Source organism: Pituophis catenifer, unplaced genomic scaffold (genome assembly GCF_029215685.1).
Source record: "Pituophis catenifer annectens isolate HBS135680 unplaced genomic scaffold, rPitCat1.0.hap2 SCAF_11, whole genome shotgun sequence".
Classification (NCBI taxonomy): domain Eukaryota; kingdom Metazoa; phylum Chordata; class Lepidosauria; order Squamata; family Colubridae; genus Pituophis; species Pituophis catenifer.
In genome coordinates, this window is record NW_027256891.1 from 25,340,843 (window position 1) to 25,360,776 (window position 19,934).

Genomic DNA, 19,934 nt, shown 5'->3' on the forward strand with positions numbered 1-19,934 from the left:
TTAGAAGAGGGGAAAAAAAGGCGCATGGCTCATCCTTTTGACGCCTGGACTTTAAATCTCGTTAGCAGGAAGTCGTATTCTTCCCACAGCAGAGCAGATTGTGTGGCTGTGACGACATGATAGCAACTTGGTTAACCGCGAACGCTGACTGTCTGTCAAACATCCAGAAAGCATTTTGAAGTCTTAGCCATTCCTTCAAGTTAGCGCTTTCCAAATCTGGGAATCTCCAGATGTATTTAAAAGGACAATTTTTCAGAACGCTGAGCCAGAAGATTCTTTTGACTCAGCGTGCCTGGCTATCTCCAGAGGAATAGAATAGAATGACAGAGTTGGAAGGGACCTTGGAGGTCTTCTAGTCCAACCCCCTGCTTAGGCAGGAAACCCTACACCACTTCAGACAAATGATTATCCAACATCTTCTTAAAAACTTCCAGTGTTGGAGCATTCACAACTTCTGGAGATAAGTCCTTCCACGGATTAATTGTTCTCAGTGTCAGGAAATTTCTCCTTAGTTCTAAGTTGCTTCTCTCATTGATGAGTTTCCACCCATTGCTTCTTGTCCTGCCCTCAGATGCTTTGGAGAATAGCTTGACTCCCTTTTCTTTGGGGCAGCCCCTGAGATATTGGAAGACTGCTCTCATGTCTCCCCTGGTCCTTCTTTTCATCAGACTAGACATACCCAGTTCCTGCAACCGTTCTTCATATGTTTTAGCCTCCAGTCCCCTAATCATTTTTGTTGCTCTTCTCTGCACTCTTTCTAGAGTCTCCACATCTTTTTTACATCGTGGCGACCAAAACTGGATGCAGGATTCCAAGTGTGGCCTTACCAAGGAGTAAAAGCTCACTTAAGTGATGTCCCTGGAAAAGGGACATCTGAACAGGAAGATGAAGAGAGAGGCTGGGTACCTTGTTAGCTACAGCGTTGACATTGGGCCTGGCGTCGAAGATGGTCAGTTTGGAGAGCTGGCCATTGGTTTCCCGTATGATTTCCAGGTATCTTTCATCGTCTTTGTTTCTTTTGCCACCCATGCCCACAAGGGGCTGGCTGGAGCGCGTGATGACAGCTTGGGTCTCCGGATGGATCCAGGACAACACCTAAGGGAACAATGAGAAGATATTCCATCAGAACTCGAAGGCTTTTTTTAAAAAAAAAATTATTTATACATTTTTCTTTAACATACTTAAGTGCTTAGTAAACAGTGTATTGTCTGGGTCAATCTCCCCATTGCTAAATAGGAGCCAGCCATGTGCAGCAGCTGCCCAAAAAAGCCAACACAGTTCTAGGCTGCATATATTTTGGGCTCAATTATGACTGTTAAGCCGAGACTAATTTTTTAGAGCCGGAGTCACTTACCGGGATTCGACACCGGGATCGGAAAGCAGAAACCTTCTTGAGATCTTCGTCCGTGGCGTTATACGGCACCACCAGGAGGGATGGGTATGTGTCGCAGAGCGCGTAGTGTTCGTTGAGGAAGGTTACCCTCCACTGGAGATTAGGCAAACCCTTTTGAGAGAACCGAAGACCGTCTTTGCAGGCCATCTTGTCGCGTGAGCAAGATGGCAATAAGCAAAGAGGGACGATTTGTGCATTATTATGGCCACAGGGTGGCAACAGGCCACCAATTTATCGTTGAGTATCTCTACGGTTGGGGACCCAGAGTAGCAGATGTGGGGGGGCATTTTTTGCGGAAAATGGGATGCGCAGAGGGTTTGGGAGGCCTGCAGAGTGCTCCTGGGAGCTGGGGAGGGCAAAAACGTGCCACATGGGGTGTTTAGGAGGTTTCGCCTGTTTTTGGAGAAAACGGGATGCGCGAGGTAGGGTTTCCGGAGGCCAAAAATGGCTGTATTCGGTATATAAGACGCACCAACATTTCCACCCTCTTTTAGGGGGGGGGAAAGTGTGTCTTAAACTCTGAAAAGTACGGTAACTAAGGGGAAGCACCTCACTCAACAAGACGCGTGGGAAGCCAGATGTTCTGGATGGAAGAGAGTTGTCAAAGTTATTGTGATTTGCTTAAGTTTTAAGAAGAGACTATCATTCTCTCTTTGGGCTTATCTTTGTTGATCCATCGATAAACCCATCTGTGTTTCAGTGAAGGTGTATCAGTTGTCTGCGGTTTAAAGGAACTCGAAATTTCTCCTACGTTGGCCTACAACTCCCAGGTTCCCTGACCATCCATTATGCTGGTGGAATGATAGCTCAGCAGCATCTGGCAGGCCAATATCCTCCTTTTGTGATTTAAATATTTATTACACATTTAAGAATAAATGACATTGAAGAAGCTTCCGTGCTCAGACCGTAAAGCAAACTGCTCAAGGCAAGATGACCTTACAGGTCTCTAAGACAAAGTTCTATTCTTAAATTTCTCCTTCCTACCAAATGGGATGAATCAAATGAGTGATGTCCATCTCTTTACAGGTAAGAATTGCTTGGCAGAGTAAGATGGGCAGTATATAAATTTAATGAATAAATAAACCAGTATATCCGCTGATCTGAATTCTTAGTTTTGCTTCAAGCCTGAACCAAATTCTTTACCCTCTATAACACAATACAAGGTTTAAAAATTAACAGTTTAATACAGAACACCAATATTTTATTTTATTAAAAAATCTGTTCCAGGTGATGTACCTTCCTGGTCATTTATCCATCTCACTTCACTAGCCTAGCTCCTAAACAAAAATTAGCGTGCTTCCTATTTTCTGTTCATCCAGTTCAATTTGACCACGGAACAGAAAGAAAACTATATACAGCAAACCCCCCAAAAAACAAGGGTGGAAGAATGCAAAGGAGAAGTGGAAAAAACGAATTTACCTGTCTTCTGTATTCAACCATAGGATTATAAACCAGCCAGCCGCTTTCCGCAAACTTCTCTTCATTCAGAAAAGCAAAGAAAGGCTGAGAGGGCAACAAGAAAAATTAGGAAGTGGAAGGCCAAAAGAAGAAAAGAGATTCAAGATGCCAAACTTTTTGCCTCTGCTGGCGGAGAAACTGCTTGGCTTACATTCCTCATCACCCAAAAGGGTTAAAACCTTCTCATTCAAAACTCGCTTTGATTTTATTCAAGAGAAGCATAAAAGCCAAAAAGAGTTTATCTCTGAAGAACGCCCCAAAACATTGACTTAAACTTAAAGCACATTACATCCTTTAGGAAGAGAAATCATTCCCCCCCTATCCCCGGAATAATAAGCCTGAACTCAATCATTAACTTTGAACTAGTAGGCACCCCTAACGAATCCGGGCAAAATACCGTATTCCCATTATCTGTCAAGATTATCTTTGCCATTTCTAAATGTTTTTAGTTGTCCACACAGCAGGCAGCAAAGTTAGAAGTGTGAAACAACAGGTTCCCAAATTTGCTTTTTATATAGCGTAGGCAAAAAAGAAGCCTGTCAGAGCTTTGGAAGCCATATTAACCCCGGAAGCTTCCACACTGCCACCTTCTTGCCCTTGGGAAAGTAGGAGGGGAGATTTGATAGAGCGTTTTTTTAAAGACATAATAGCATTCTTCTCTTCAGTCAAGGTCATGGTACTCCTGCATCTGGAGGAGGAATGGTTGCAATGGGGCCTCAAGTTGGGACGGATGGTGATTGGGCCATGTGATGGGGGCAGGGGCTGGATTTGGGGTTTTGATTTATCGAAGGAAAACCCGGAACTCTCAGATTTGGGTTTTCCCAGATGTGCCAGTATAAGGTAAAGGTAAAGGTTCCCCTCGCACATATGTGCTAGTCGTTCCTGACTCTAGGGGGCGGTGCTCAACTCTGTTTCAAAGCCGAAGAGCCAGCGCTGTCCGAAGACGTCTCTGTGGTCATGTGGCCGGCATGACTAATCGCCAAAGGCGCACGGAACGCTGTTCCCTTCCCACCAAAGGTGGTCCCTATTTTTCTACTTGCATTTTTTATGTGCTTTCAAACTGCTGGATTGGCAGAAGCTGGGACAAGGAACGGGAGCTCACCCCATTACGCGACACTAGGGATTTGAACCGCTGAACTGCTGACCTTTCGATCGACAAGCTCAGCGTCTTAGCCACTGAGCCACCACGTCCCTTTTACCAGTATACCTATTCCAATACATGAAGATTTTGAAGCTTGTCTCGGAGTTCTTAACTTGTCTGGGAGTTGGGTCGTTCTGGAACACTGAGAAAACCCACACAACTACAAAACCAATTCAAAAGATCTTACCAAGTTATGCGACTGTGGGAAAGCGTATTTTGTCAGCAGCTCAAATATATCTCTTCGGCTGTGACCTTCTTGTTTCAAAGCGAAGCGTAGATTCCTCATGTCCTACGATTTAAAACAAACCACAGCATTTTATTTTAAACAAATGCCAAGGATTAATGTTAGGTAACTTGCTCTAGTAGCTTTGCAAACAGAAAGGTAAGGTTTTAAGTCAGAGATGGGCAACGCGATCTACTTGTCTAACTGCAGACTTTGGTCCTACCATTTATTTCTCTTTTTAAGAGTGATGAGGTGGCCAACATTGTTTTGAAGTCTTACCTTACAAGTAATGTCTAATCCGTACGAATTCTCTCCTCGGCTCGAAGCGCCCCCCATTTTCTCAATCCTTGTAATAACTCCCAAAGGCATGTCTAACACCACTGTCGGATCCTGAGCAGACAAAAGAAGATGAAGCTCACGTTAAAGCGAAGGATTCCTAACAGATTGCACTTCCCTACCTGTGTTTGTCATAAAATACTCGGTATCTTGAAAGCTAACAAAGGTTATCAATTTAATGGGATGGACGCTGCCGGATTAAAAAATAAACCCCAAAACGAAACAGCCTTAATGGGCCAATGAGGCAAGAAGCATAAGTATAAAATAACCACCAACATAAAGCATTTAATAAATATCTACTAAATTGCTCCCAGGACATTTCAAGAGACCTGACCTTTAAAAAAATTAAAATTCTGCTGTATCTCAGCCCAGCACTCTTCTCATCAAAGGGACATAAAAAGGGGAACGGAGGTAGTCCTTGATTTAGGACTAGTTGGTGACTGTTTGAAGTTACAACAGACCTTCCCAGGGCTGCTTACAACCCCTGATTCAAAATTCTGACTATTGACAATCTGGCAGTCACATGAGATCATGTAGGGTGCTTGGCAATCATGTATGTGATTTACGATTTTTGCTGGAAATCGGCACTTCCTAGCTTCTGGCAAAACAACAACCAAAAAAAAAAGCCTCGGTGAATTGGTTCGTTTAACGACTGCGGTGTTCGGCGTTTCCTTTACGATCACTGCAAAAAAAGCACCTTAAAATTGGGCAGGGTTGTGTGATGACCTGCTTAATGACCGGAATGATTGACTGGTGGGCTCAATTATGGTTATAAGTCGAGGAGTATCTGTGCAGCTTTCAGAATTCAAGAAAAAGAGAGGGTGGATGAGTGTCCCTTGGGCCGGGCAATAAATATGAGACTATTCCATTCTTTATTTCGGTAGGAGATCGCACAGCCACGCGTGACTCAGAGCTTTGGAGATAGCATCAGGCTAAAAGATTGGCCTCCAGAGCCCTTAATCTCTTCTGGAATCCCGATGCACTTGTGGGCAAGTCAGAACACAAAGGCTAAAGCCCTGGATTGAAAGGAAGAATTTAGCTTAAAAGCATCTGCTGCACGTCTTAAGAGAGCGTCTTGTTTTCCACTCGGTTACTATGCTGAACTAACTTCCTTTCCGGGGAAGAAAACAAGCCATCAATTCGTACTCCGTTCAGATCACTGGAGGGGGACAGAATAACAAAAAAAAAATAACGGCATTGGAAGGGACCTTGGAGGTCTTCTAGTCCAACCCGCTTGCTTAAGCAGGAGACCCTATGCCAGTGATGGTTAAAATTTTCCGGACCAAGTGCCCAAAGCGTACGTGTGCCCTAACCTTCCAAATGCAATGCACGCACGCCCTTCGTGTTCGCCCGGCCCGCTGCGCATGTGCAGCAATGACCAGAAGACCAGCTGGCTGGCGGGAGGCATATACGCATGCCCATCAGAGCTGAACTGGGGCGACGGCTCGCATGTCATCTGAGAGGGTGCTGCGTGCCACCTATGGCATGTGTTCGCCCTCACGACCCTATGCCTTCAGACAACTGGCTGTCCAATCTTAAAAACTTTCAGCGTTAAAGAGCACCCTCAACCTCTTGAGGCAAGTCGTTCCACTGATGAATTGTTCTGTCAAGAAATTTCTCCTTAGTTCTAAGTTGCTTCTCTCCTTGATTAGTTTCCATCCGTTGCTTCTTGTCCTGCCCTCAGGTGCTTTGGAGAATAGCTTGACTCCCTCTTCTTCGTGGCAACCCCTGAGATATTGGAACACTGCTATCATGTCTCCCCTAGTCCTTCTTTTCATTAAACTAGACATACCCAATTCCAGCAACCGTTCTTCATATGTTTTAGCCTCCAGTCCCTTAATCATCTTTCTTGCTCTTCTCTGCACTCTTTCCAGAATCTCAACATCTTTTTATAATAGTGTGGCAACCAAACTGGAGGCAGGATTCCAAGTGTGGTCTTAGCAAGGCATTCTAAAGTGGTATTAACACTTCACGTGTTCTTGATTCTGTCCCTCTCTTAATGCAGCCTAGGATTGCATTGTGGACAAACCTGTAATAATTCAGAATCTGACAACAGCAGGTGTCAACCGATCTCACCAACTGCAAATGCCACTCAGCTGAGGTCAATCTGGCAGAGAAGTTATCTAAGCAGTTGACTCTTAACACACACAACAGAGGGATCTGAGGGACCGTCTCTTGCCGGTCACATCTACCCGACCCATCAGAGCGAGGAGGCAGGGAATGTTGCGGGTCCCATCCCCTCGGGAGATACACCTGGTGGGACACAGAAGAAGGTCCTTCTCCGTGGGTGGCTCCCTCTCTCTGGAACATCATCCCCCCCCCCCAAGAGATTAGAATGGCCCCCTCTCTACCACTCTTCCGGAAGGAGCTGAAGACCTGATTCTGCCAGCGGGCCTGGGGAACGCAGAGTGGGATAGAGGCCCATTAAATGGCTCGTGTGATCTGCTGTCGCCGGGTGGGAGGTGATTTTGTTATATTGTACTGTATTACCGTATTTTTCGGAGTATAAGATGCACCGGACTATAAGACGCGCCTACCTTTTTTGATGAGGAAAACAAGAAGAAATCTGCCTCTGCCTCCCAGCAATTTTTCCTCATTGCATCAAACAGCAAACAGCCTGCTTTCCTTTCATTTCCGTTTTCAGCATAGCTTGATTAGCACAAGGAAAAAAAAATTCTGCTCCCAGCAAATTTCTTCCTTGCAGCAAGCAGCAGACACCCAGGCAAAACAGCTGAGAGCAAAACAGCTGCGAGTCAGGAGGCCGATCCAATCAACTTGTGCTAATTAGGCTGTGCTGAAGCTGAAAGGAGCTGTTTCTTCTTGCTGTTTGCTTGCAAGGAGGTAAACTGCTGGGAGGCAGAGGCCAAAGGGTGGGGGGCCAGTGGGTGGGCAGGGCTACATTCGGTGTATAAGACACACCTAAATTTTCACCCCCTTTCAGCGGGGAAAAAGGTGTGTCTTATACTCTGAAAAATACGGTAATATATTTGATTCTTTTTGCTAGTTTTTATTGTTTTAAACGTGGTCTTTTATTCTGTAAGCCATGGGTCGTCATGGGTGAATAGGCGGCAATATAAATTCAAGAAAGAAAGAAAGAAAGAAAGAAAGAAAGAAGGAAGGAAGGAAGGAAGGAAGGAAGGAAGGAAGGAAGGAAGAAGAAAGAAAGAAAGAAAGAAAGAAAGAAAGAAAGAAAGAAAGAAAGAAAGAAAGAAAGAAAGAAAGAAAGAAAGAAAGAAACCGTAGAACTTGCTTACCGATTCCACGCTTCTCAAGTAGAGCCTGTAGTTTGTGATGTAGACTCTCCCTTTAACAGGACCACTGAAAGGACACATGTAAATGACCTCTTTGTCTGTGGAAAGAGGAGAAAATCCGTGTTTAAAATACAGCAAGGTAAATCAAGACCGGAACTCGAGATATTTACCGGTTCTCCGAACTACTCAAAATTTTCACTACCTGGTTCTCCAGAACTGGTCAGAACCTGCTGAAACCCACCTCTGTAGAACATTCCGAATTTACCTGTCAAATTCTAAAAATTTACAGATCTCTGGACAGTATTTGAATGAATGAATGAGCTGGAAGGGACTGTGGAGGTCTTCTAGTCCAGCCTCCTGCTCAAGGAGGAGAATCTATGCTATTTATTAGCTGACTGGAGATGCCGAGACGGTTGGGAGTACAAGGACGGGTCAGTTCATTGATGTGATCAGAGCAGACGTTCAATGAATGTTTGTAGGCCGAGAACTACGGAACCTGTGTTTACCTGTGACTCTCGTTTCCCCTGGCAGACGAGGAATTTCTTCGTTGTGTTCCCAGTTAGTTCCATCTTTCAGGGGCTAAGAGGGAGAAAGGACAAGATCAGCTTTTTGTCCCTTGGGCAAGACCCTGTGGGTATAAACCTCACACAGCATTTAATTAGCGTATTTTTCAGACTATAAGACGCACCGGAGTAGAAGACGGACCAAGATTTCGAAGAGGTAAACAAGAAAAAAAAAAAAACAAACGGATTTGCCCTCCCCGGCCCCCAGGAGCACTCTGCAGGCCTCCCAAACCCTCTGTGCGTCCTGCTTTTGCAAAAACTAGGCCCTTTTTTTTCGCAAAAATGGGATGCGCAGAGGGTTTGGGAGGCCTGCAGAGTGCTCCTGGGGGCTGGGGATGGCAAAAAACACAGTTTTTGAGGAAACGGGCCCTCCCAAACTCCCCCCACGCATTGCTATTTGCCCTCCCCAGCCCCTAGGAGCACTCTGCAGGCCTCCCAAACCCTCTGTGCGTCCTGTTTTTGCAAAAAATAGGCCCGTTTTTTCGCAAAAATGGGATGCGCAGAGGGTTTGGGAGGCCTGCAGAGTGCTCCTGGGGGCTGGGGATGGCAAAAACACAGTTTTTGAGGAAACGGGCCCTCCCAAACTCCCCCCACGCATTGCTATTTGCCCTCCCCAGCCCCTAGGAGCACTCTGCAGGCCTCCCAAACCCTCTGTGCGTCCTGTTTTTGCAAAAAATAGGCCCGTTTTTCGCAAAAATGGGATGCGCAGAGGGTTTGGGGAGGCCTGCAGAGTGCTCCTGGGGGCTGGGGATGGCAAAAACACAGTTTTTGAGGAAACGGGCCCCTCCCAAACTCCCCCCACGCATTGCTATTTGCCCTCCCCAGCCCCTAGGAGCACTCTGCAGGCCTCCCAAACCCTCTGTGCGTCCTGTTTTTTGCAAAAAATAGGCCCGTTTTTCGCAAAAATGGGATGCGCAGAGGGTTTGGGAGGCCTGCAGAGTGCTCCTGGGGGCTGGGGATGGCAAAAACACAGTTTTTGAGGAAACGGGCCCTCCCAAACTCCCCCCCACGCATTGCTATTTGCCCTCCCCAGCCCCTAGGAGCACTCTGCAGGCCTCCCAAACCCTCTGTGCGTCCTGTTTTTGCAAAAAATAGGCCCGTTTTTTCGCAAAAATGGGATGCGCAGAGGGTTTGGGAGGCCTGCAGAGTGCTCCTGGGGGCTGGGGATGGCAAAAACACAGTTTTTGAGGAAACGGGCCCTCCCAAACTCCCCCCACGCATTGCTATTTGCCCTCCCCAGCCCCTAGGAGCACTTTGCAGGCCTCCCAAACCCTCTGCACATCATGTTTTTGGCAAAAACAGGATGCGCGGGGCAGGGTTTCAGAAGGCCAAAAATGGCTGTATTTGGTGTATTTTTTTTTTTTTTTAATTTGATTTATATGCCGCCCTTCTCCGAAGACTCAGGGCGGCTTACAATGTGCTCAGCAATAGCCTTCATCCTTTTGTATATTTATACAAAGTCAGCTTATTGCCCCCACAAACTGGGTCCTCAAGTATAAAACGCACCAACATTTCCACCCTCTTTTAGGGGGGAAAAAGTGCGTCTTATACTACGAAAAGTACGGTATTAAATATCTGACTTAAAAGAAGCCTGGGGAAGACACTCACTTTTTTAATGGAGGCCTTTTCCAAGGAGTTTGAGTTGCATCGAGGCGTTGAGGAAGAGGAGGCCATGCTGGAGAAGGGCGGGGAAGACCTGCTGAGAGAGCGAGCAGAGAAGACGTCAGGTCAAATATTATGGACGCAAGGCAGCAAGGAGGAGTCATCAGGAGTTAGTTGGGACTTCACACCCCAGCAATTTTATAGAGCGTCAGAAATCAATATGCCCGGGTAGAGAAAAACCCTCTTAGCGTTAACACATCGTGGGGACACGATGACGATCCCAAATGGGTGCAGAAAGAACTTGTGAACTCTGACAAGCCCTTAGTATAAGGGAGTTGCAGGCACTGCAAACATAAAGCATTGCATTAATTCAGGGAAAGAAAAAAAAAATGAGGATACTGTCAAAATGTTCTGGAATATAAAGCAGCCAGCCCGTCACGCAGATAAAAATTGCGTTGACACCGGTGGCAAAAAATAAATAAAAATTGTGTATAATGAGACCTCTTGGCCAGATCTTCACGTGAGCGCTGGCTCATCTTTTTAGGATGAGTGCGTGGTTAATGCCTCGGAGACGACAATTCTCCCTGGGACGGTCAATCAGGAGCCAAACAATTTTTGAGGCATAGAATCCAGCGGTCTATGTGATGTGTCAGAAACGGTTCCAACCTCTTAGCCTTCCGTGTGAAGATATTAGGGAGAAAATTATCACAACGCAGAGATATCCCAGAGCCCAAAGAAGGTAGACAGATGCTGTTTCTTTCAGGTTTAGAGGCTCGGGGGTTGTTCCCCGAAAACCAGCTCTCTCCCAAGACCAAGGAGATGGGTCAGGTTGGAATAATTTCATACTTATGACCATTGCTGTGTCCCAAGGTGATGTGATACCTCCTTTTGTGACTTTCTGACAAGCAAAGTCAATGGGGAAGCTAGATTCACTGAACAACAAGGTTATTAATTTAACTGCAATGATTCAGTTAACAACCTTGGCAATAAAGGTCATAAAATGAAGCTAAACTCACTTAACCACATAAATTTTGGGCTCCATTGTGGCCGTAACTCAAAGACTACCTATATCCCTATTTTTAGACGCAAAGCAAAATCCTCTTCTAAGACGTTTCTGGCTCTGAGGAACAAATGCTGGGTTCGAAGATTTGGCTATAATTGAGCCTATATTAAGCGTATGTGGACTGAGATCAGCGATGACTCCAAGTTAATTATAGTAAGGAAGCTAACGGCTGCAGGCCGGCTTGTCTGGAAGCGAGGAGGATACTACAACCACGTCAAATTAAATAAATGAAGTCGCAAGGTGGTGTTGTTACTGGATGCTTTTTCACGCAGATTTTGCAGAAGCTCCTACTTCAGTGGTTAAAAAGCAAGGCTCAAGCCTACAGGAATTTGAGCATTTGTGCTGCAAGTGAAATGACATTGATTAAAGATTGTCCAATAAAAAGGGGAAGGAAAACCCTTGCATGTCCAGAAAATGTTCTTTCTCGAAAACTAAGAAGTGTGTGTGTATTTTCAACTGACATCCACTATTTAAAACAAAACAGGATTTTCCTGCCCATGCAGTCCTAAAAAACTCAAAAATCATTCCAGCAGAAGCTGAATGTAAATAACAAATTAGCCAAAAAACTGCCAATAAATAAAAGGCTTTGAGCGAGCCTTTTTTTTTTTTTTGCCTCCTCAAAATAGCATTTTAGCAACTCCGAGGGAGTGCTCGGTCCCTTCCTGCGGTCCCTGCCAGTTGTTTAAAACACAGCTATGTTTTTGCCATTTTTTTTTTTTTTAGGATATCAAGTTACCTCCCCCAAGAAACAAAACATTGTGGAGTAAAAACAGAAAAAAACTGAAGCTACGATACCAGCCTGCATACAGTAATTATGTCTTAGTAAACTTTACTCTGAAAAGTCTAAGAAATAACACTTGCTTTGGTTTGGCTTGTAGTTGTGTAGACTATAGTGTCACTGTTAACAACTACTTGGAAAGATGGCCCTGCATGAGGATTCACAAACACACACACACACACACACAGAAATACGCACTTGGAATCTAGACAGATATACACACCATTCATGCTATCCGGCTATCTCCTTGGTTGCAGAATTTTGGAGAGAATATAAATGCTACAGGAATATAATAGGATGTATTAATTCTAGATTAATTAATAGGACGTATTAATTCTAGAGTCAATTCTAGATTAATTCTACACTGATTTCATTATAAATAGACAGGAAAGCAAACAAACCAAGAACAGTGTGCGTCATTCTAACACCACAACATTCGGAAGAACAGGAGTTCACTCCCTCCACACAGCTTAATTTCCAGTGTGCTGAATCACTCAGGAACACAATCTCACAACAGTGCTGCTCTCCATCGTTTCCCCAAGGGAGCCCAAATGTGCAAAATGATCCAACACACCCACTCTGTGGGTCAAGGCCATTCAAGTTTTCCGGTTATCTTCTCCTCCTTTTTTTGGGGGGGGAAAGTCACACAAATTCCCAAGCCATGGAAAAAAACATACCTATTTAGGCTTAAGAGATGGAAGAGATACCAATAATTTCTAACACGGAACAAAAAGAATACCATTTTAAGAATTCAAAATAGAAAAGAGAATAAAGAGAAAGGTGTTTTTTTTAAAAAATAATGGGGGAACTGAGGATAGATGTTCTAGAAATTCAACAGCAAGGGGCAGAAGCTGTGGCTGCGGAAATATTTAGATTAAATAAACATGACAAAAGGAGTTATAAGATACCAGAGGAGGAGGAGGACAGATTCACCAAAAAGTCCTTAAGAGTTGAAATTCTAAAAAAAGGGCAAGAGAGGACGGATAGGCGTAGAATACTTTTTAACATGGCGGTTATTTTAATAAGTGTTAGGGAAAAAGAAGCAGAAAGTAGAAATTGGGAAAATAGTATTATGTACACTGAAATATAATAACATATTACTATGATTACTATGTATACACAAATGTAAGAAGTTGAAAAAGTATGATTATGTATATTTAAGCGGTAATATCACAATTGTATGCAAAAAATATTGATCTACTGTTCACTAAGCACTTATGGATCTTAAAGAAAAAAATCATAAATATGTGTGTGTGTGTGTGTGTGTGTGTGTGTGTATTACAAAGAAGTATGTCTGCTTCTTTTTTTACATACATACATACATACATATATTTCTTTCCTTTTCGTAGGCTTTATGTATATTTAGCCAGGTTCTTCCTACGTAAACCAAGATTTTTATGCAGCCATTGGGAGATTAAGATAGATCTAAGTCCGAAATAGATCTATCTTAGTCTCCTTAGTCTCCCAATGGGCAGCAGAGTGTTTGCTGGCTGCCAGAAAAAAAGCCTAGAAACTAGTGGATTGGGATTTTACTGAAATAGGGCTGCATAAAAATCTTGGTTTACATAGGAAGAACCTGGCTAAATATACATAAAGCCTACATACATACATACATAATGTATAAAGTATTTCTTGCTTCCTTCATCTTTACAGAAAGAGTGAGGAGGAAGAAACAAATGCATATGGGTGCAATCAATACCCTCTCCGAGACTAATGAAAATAGACAAGAAAAACGAAATGCAAAATTCAAAATTCTCTTATCACAGGGAGGCCAGCCCCAAAACCAACCGAACCAGAGAGCAGAGAAGAAAGTCTACATATGAAGTGGATCTCAATGAACGTCGATAGGAGGAGATCCATTCAGGTCAAAGAAACGTCGCCTGGATCCAGCCCAATGGTTTACAAGTCCACGGCGGCAAATTACCAATCAGATTGCAACAACTTGCCTCTAGAAGTTGTGGGTGCTCCAATCCTGGAGGATTTTGAGAAGAAATCGGACCACCATTTGTCTAAAATAGTATAGGGTCTCCTATACCAGAGGGGTGGACTGGAAGACCTCCAAGGTCCCTTTCGTTATTCTGCCCAACTGAGCACTTTACTCGATTAGGGAAAAAGGAACAAGCGAAGCAACTCTTGTGTGCTATGAGAAGGAGAAATGTGGATTAAGGTTACCCACAAGGGGAGAAGTGAGAGCCCAGGAGGGCTGTAAGAAGGAAGCATAGCCTGCTGGGTGAGGGGGTGAGGGGGGGCATTGCATCGCAGGGTGCCCGGAAGCCACAGGTGCATGAGGGAGGGGTGGTCCCGGGTGAGGCAGCCCAGCCTTTACTGGGCAAGATGCCTCAGGGGAGGGGGGGGATCTGCAAAGCATGAAATGGTTTTATGGTATGGGACTTTCCCATGGGATTAGCTGTGTTTATGTTTCCATGGTTTTCTCAAGTTTTATTTTTAGTTGTTCTGTTTGCTTGTACTCTGCCCAGACTCACACTTGGAAGACGGGTGGCTGTATAAGTAGGTTAGATAATAGATAGATCAGCTAGATAAGGAAGGGGGAGGAAGGATAGGTAGATAGGTGATAGATAGATAGATAGATAGATAGATAGATAGATAGATAGACAAAAATAGATAGAAGGATGGATGGATGGATGGATAGGTAGATATAGACAGATGATAGATAGATGAGATAGATAGATAGATGGATGATAGATATAGAGATAGATAGACAGATGTTAGATAGATGGATGACAGATATAGACAAGACAGACAGATAGATAGATGATGGATGACAGATATAGAGACAGATAGATGATAGATAGATAGATAGATGATGGATGGATGATAGGTATAGAGATAGATAGATAAATAGATTAGATAGATAGATAGATAGATAGATAGATAGATAGATAGATGGATGGATGATAGATATAGAGACAGATAGATAGATGATAGATTAGGTAGATAGATAGATAATAGATTAGATAGATAGATAGATAGATAGATAGATAGATAGATAGATAGATAGATAGATGATGGATGGATGATAGATATAGAGACAGATAGATAGATGATAGATTAGATAGATAGATGATAGATTAGATAGATAGATAGATAGATGATGGATGGATGATAGATATAGAGACAGATAGATAGATGATAGATTAGGTAGATAGATAGATAATAGATTAGATAGATAGATGATGGATGGATGATAGAGACAGATAGATGATAGATTAGATAGATAGATAGATAGATAGATAGATAGATGATGGATGGATGATATAGAGACAGATAGAGAGATGATAAGAGTAGATAGAGAGATAGAGAGATGGATGGATAGATAAGACATAGTGATAGATAGATATGGATAGATGATAGGTAGGTAGGTAGATAGATAAGATAGATAGATAGAATATATTGTTTTTCCAACACAGGTGCAAAATCATTTTGTTCCCCCTCATATATACACATATATGTGTTATGTATATTTATATGTGTGTGTATGTATATATGTATATATATGTATGTATGACATGTGTGTATGCATGCATGAATATATGTATATTTATATGTGTAAACCTGTGTATATATATATATATATATATATATATATATATATATATATATATATATATATATATATGCGTGTGTGTATAATGTACATACACACCCATTATAAAACATTTTGCAAAGCAAAAAAGAAACCCCCCACCCCTTTCAAAAAAAGGCCCCGGCCCCCCGTTTCTTGTGAGCCCCTCCTCCTGCCCGCCTTGGCCCAGCCAGCGCCTCAGGAAAGGGAGACCCCCCTCCCCCCACAACCTCCCCCAGCCCCCCCCTCAGCCCCCCCACCCCCACCCCTGAGAGGCTGCCTTTCTCCTTGCGGGGAACCGTCTCTGGCGGCCTTGGGCCTCCTGGAGAGGACTCCCCCCACCCTAAAAATCCCCCCCTCCCCTCACTCACGGCGTCCCCCCACCCCCCCCCTCCCCTCCCCCTCCGACCGAGGCGCCCCCTCACCCAGCTGCTCCGCCGGCGGCCGCCTCAGCCTCGCCCCCTCCCTCCTTTGTCACGTGACGGCAGGCTGGACAGGAAGACGTCGCCGCACAGCCCAGCCCAGCCAGCCAATGGGCAAGCCGTGCGTGAGCGCGGGGCACGCCGGGAGATGGAGTCCTGTACCTCCTCTGTTCGGGGCGCCCTCGCGCGGGGAGCGTCGGGAACTGTAGTTTGGCTTAGCCGTTCCTGGGCTGAGAGAAGAATGCAAGGCTTAGGCTGCGCGGGGAAAAGGGCTGATCTGGTTGGGTGGTGATGTTTTCTGCAGCCGGATCCGGTGGATTTGTCTGCAAAAGGGTGCATTGCACCTAAGGAGACCCCGTGCAGTCACCGCTGTCCCGGTTTGGGTCCTGCAGAAGCCCCCCACCCCACCCCACATGCACATCTATGCACGACTGCAATTCTGCATTGCAAGGAATGGGTGGGTTTTTTAAATCACAGCTTGCAATGCAGAGTGAGCGAGGGTCGGTCCGGTCTCCCCTTTCGTTGAGAGCCCAGCCAAAATTTAGAAGAAATAGAAAATATAATACGTGGATGTTGAGATAACATCAGGAATTTTTAAAGGGGTGTGTGTATGTTTTAAATGTTTGAGTCATTTTATGTATTTGATTTTAACTGGTTTTAAACTTTGTAATTCTTACTTATTTATTTATTTTTATTTATTTTATTAAATTTCTATACCGCCCTACTCCCGAAGGACTCAGGGCGGTGAACAGCCACAGGATAAAACACATAAATACCAAAATTTAAAATAGAATAAAAACGAATTAAATAATTTGGCTGAACAAATTTAAAATACCCCATAATTTTAAAAAAATTCTACGTGTTTTAATATGGCTGTACACCACCCTGAGTCCTTTGGGAGAAGGGCGGTATAGAGGTCTAATTATAAATAAATAAATATAAATAAATAAATAAAGTGGAATATTTCTTATGAAAATAAGCTTTGGATGTATAGTGATATTTTGAAGAGAAGAGGGAGCACAAAAGGATGTTAACCGATCGATACATTATCTAATTATTTGGGAATGATGATGTTTTTATGTTTTGTTTTTGTTTTAAAATAAAATCTTTGCAAAAAAAGAAGAAATAGAAGGTGTTAAAAACGAAACGTTTGCCAAAAAAAAAGACAAAAACACTCAGAAAGTCCATGGAAGAAATAATTTAAAAAAACAATAACACCCCCATTAACCTGTATGTCCCAAAGGTGCTTTTTTTTTCAGTAGGTAACTGGACTTTCTTTTGAAGATGTTTCGCTTCTCATCCAAGAAGCTTCTTCAGTTCTGACTGGATGGTGGGGAAGGGAAGGATTTATATGCCTTGCAGGCAGCTGGTCATTTGCGTCCTTTTAGAGGGGCGTTGAAGATAAACCTCCCAAGTGCTTCAATGACTCTCTAAAATTTAGAATATACAGTAAATCCTTCCATTCCCCACTATCCGGTCAGAGCTGAAGAAGCTTCTTGGATGAGAAGCGAAATGTCTTCAAAAGAAAAAAACCAGAAAGTCCAGTTGCCTCCTGAAAAAGCCCCTTTGGGACAACCATCACCTGGATGACGGAGAATCTCTACAGACTTTTAGCTCTACAATTTGGGATGGACACCAGTGGTGAAATCCAAATTTTTTTACTACCTGCTCTGTGGGCGTGTCTTAGTGGGCGTGGTGTGGCTTGGTGGGCGTGGCTTGGTGGGCGTGGCAGTGGAAGGATACTGCAAAATCTCCATTCCCACCCCACCCCAGGGGAAGGATACTGCAAAATCCCCACTCCTGGGGGAAGGATATTGCAAAATCTCCATTCCCACCCTACTCGGGGGCCAGCAGGAGGTGGTATTTGCCGGTTCTCCGAACTGCTCAAAATTTCCGCTACCGGTTCTCCAGAACTAGTCAGAAACCTGCTGGATTTCATCCCTGATGAACACTCTTGGAATAGTTGTGGGAGTAGGAATGGATTTCCAGAGGAAAAAATTGCAGACTACAGGAACTATTTGCATTACTCTGGTGGCCCTGAGGACACAGATAAACCTCCCAAGTGCTTCAATTACCCTCTAAAAGGATGCAGATAACCAGCTGTCTGCAAGGAATATCAATCCTTCCCTTCCTCACTATCCTGTCAGAGCTGAAGAAGCTTCTTGGGAGGAGAAGTGAAACGTCTTCAAAGAAAAAAAAACAAAGGAAGTCCAGTTGCCTCCTGAAAAACCATCTCTTTCATCCTCTCTATAGACAGCAGGCAAAAATGCCAGTTGCCTGACATGAAGAGGCAATCTGCAGGAATGAGATTTAGGAATGAAGCTCCTGTCATCAACCATGTTAATTCCAGCACTCTTTTTTTTTTTAAAAAAAAAAATCATATTATGACCTGATTCGAGCCAAGCGATTCATAATGTGGCCATTTGCTTTGGGCTTACTTATTAAGTTTTAATTAAACTGAGAGGTGCATTGCAGGAAGTGTATATGCAAATAGGGTCTTTAGTTAAAGAATGTCTTGAGCATATAACATTCTTGGGTGAATGGCCACGATCTATAGGTAAATTCTCCATGCCTGCATCTCTTAAATTTTATTTGCCACTGGCTTCTCTCTCTACCTACAGCCTGCTTTCTCTTGAAAATAAAACGGACTGCATCGAATCGAAGCTCATGATGATTTGTGTTGTAATTATGTTGGTCTTTAGGATGCCAAAGCACCTGTTACGCTGGGAGAGTTATGGACACTTTGTGAAGCTGATTAGCGGCTCTATTAGTGATTCCTAAACGTATGTCCAATATGGTAGAGTGTCTCGTGGGTTTTGAAAATCTTCCATAGCAGACTTGATCTTCTTGTTCAGATAGATGGTCAGCATTCATTCAAGTTGAGTTTCATTCTCTCTCTCTCTCTCCATCCATATCTCTCTCCATCTATCCCTATCCCTATCCCTATCCATCCATCCCCCCTCATCCATCCATCCCTCTATCTATCTATCTATCTATCTATCTATCTATCTATCCCTATCTCTATCCATCTCTATCATTTATGTATCTCTCTCTCCATCTATCCCTATCCATCTATCCCTCCATCCATCCCTCTCTCATCTATCCATCCATCCATCCATCCATCCATAGCTCTATCTATCTCTATCATTTATGTATCCATATCTCTATCCATCCATCTCTCTCTCTCTCTCTATCCATCCATCCATATCTCTATCCATCTATCCCTATCCATCTATCCCTATCCATCTATCCATCTATCCATCTATCCATCTATCCATCCATCCATCCATCCATCTATCTATCTATCTATCTATCTATCTATCTATCTATCTATCTATCTAATCTAATCTATCTATAATCTATAACTGGTTTGGTTCTGCAACCCAACAAGACAGACACAGACTTCAGAGGATAATTAGAAACTGCAGAATAAACAATGACTACCAAAACCTGCCTTCCATTGAGGACCTGTATACTGCATGAGTCAAAAAGAGGGCTGTAAAAATATTTAGAGACCTCTCGCATCCTGGATATAGACTGTTTCAACTCCTACCCTCAAAACGAGGCTATAGAGCACTGCACACCAGAACAACTAGACACAAGGACAGTTTTTTCCCGAACGCCATCACCCTGCTAAACAAATAATTCCCTCAACACTGTTCAAACTATTCACTAAGTCTGCATTACTATTAATCTTCTCATTGTTCCCATCACCCATCTTCTCCCACTTATGACTGTATGACTGCAACTTGGTTGCTGGTATCCTTACAATTTATATTGACTGTTTCCCTATGACTATCATTAAGTGTTGTACCTTATCATCCTTGACGAATGTATCTTTTATGTACACCGAGAGCGTATGCACCAAGACAAATTCCTTGTGTGTCCAATCACACTTGGCCAATAAAGACTTCTATTCCTATTCTATTCTACCCTTAAAAAACAGCTTTTACGAAAGAAATAACCGAAAACATTCAGTGAGTGCAATTTTTTCCCTGGCAGTTTATTATGGTATGAAGGAAAAAACAGTTTGGTGTGTCTGACATGAATGTTAATTTTACAAATGAAGGAGGAGGTTGTGGCTATTAAAATATGGTTACACAAAGTAGGAACATTTTTTT

General features: G+C 43.4%; 1 protein-coding gene across 4 annotated transcripts in view; it reads right to left on the reverse strand.

The window, feature by feature from the left end:
- Nucleotides 1–15,862, reverse strand: part of MTM1 (myotubularin 1) — a 28,189-nt gene extending 12,327 nt beyond the window's left edge. For 2 of the 4 annotated variants that reach the window (XM_070951973.1, XM_070951969.1), the window contains exons 1-9: nucleotides 15,817–15,862; nucleotides 9,974–10,064; nucleotides 8,309–8,381; nucleotides 7,806–7,900; nucleotides 4,495–4,605; nucleotides 4,180–4,281; nucleotides 2,813–2,896; nucleotides 1,355–1,504; nucleotides 907–1,095 (exon numbers count right to left, since the gene is read on the reverse strand). In XM_070951973.1, the coding sequence (XP_070808074.1) occupies nucleotides 907–1,095; nucleotides 1,355–1,504; nucleotides 2,813–2,896; nucleotides 4,180–4,281; nucleotides 4,495–4,605; nucleotides 7,806–7,900; nucleotides 8,309–8,381; nucleotides 9,974–10,039 (870 nt within the window). In that variant the 5' untranslated portion in view covers nucleotides 10,040–10,064; nucleotides 15,817–15,862. Of the gene's footprint in view, nucleotides 1–906; nucleotides 1,096–1,354; nucleotides 1,505–2,812; nucleotides 2,897–4,179; nucleotides 4,282–4,494; nucleotides 4,606–7,805; nucleotides 7,901–8,308; nucleotides 8,382–9,973; nucleotides 10,065–12,031; nucleotides 12,060–15,816 lie in introns of those variants that run through there. The other 2 variants (XM_070951970.1, XM_070951971.1) reach the window with 2 other exon arrangements.
- Between the last annotated feature and the right edge of the window lie 4,072 nt (nucleotides 15,863–19,934).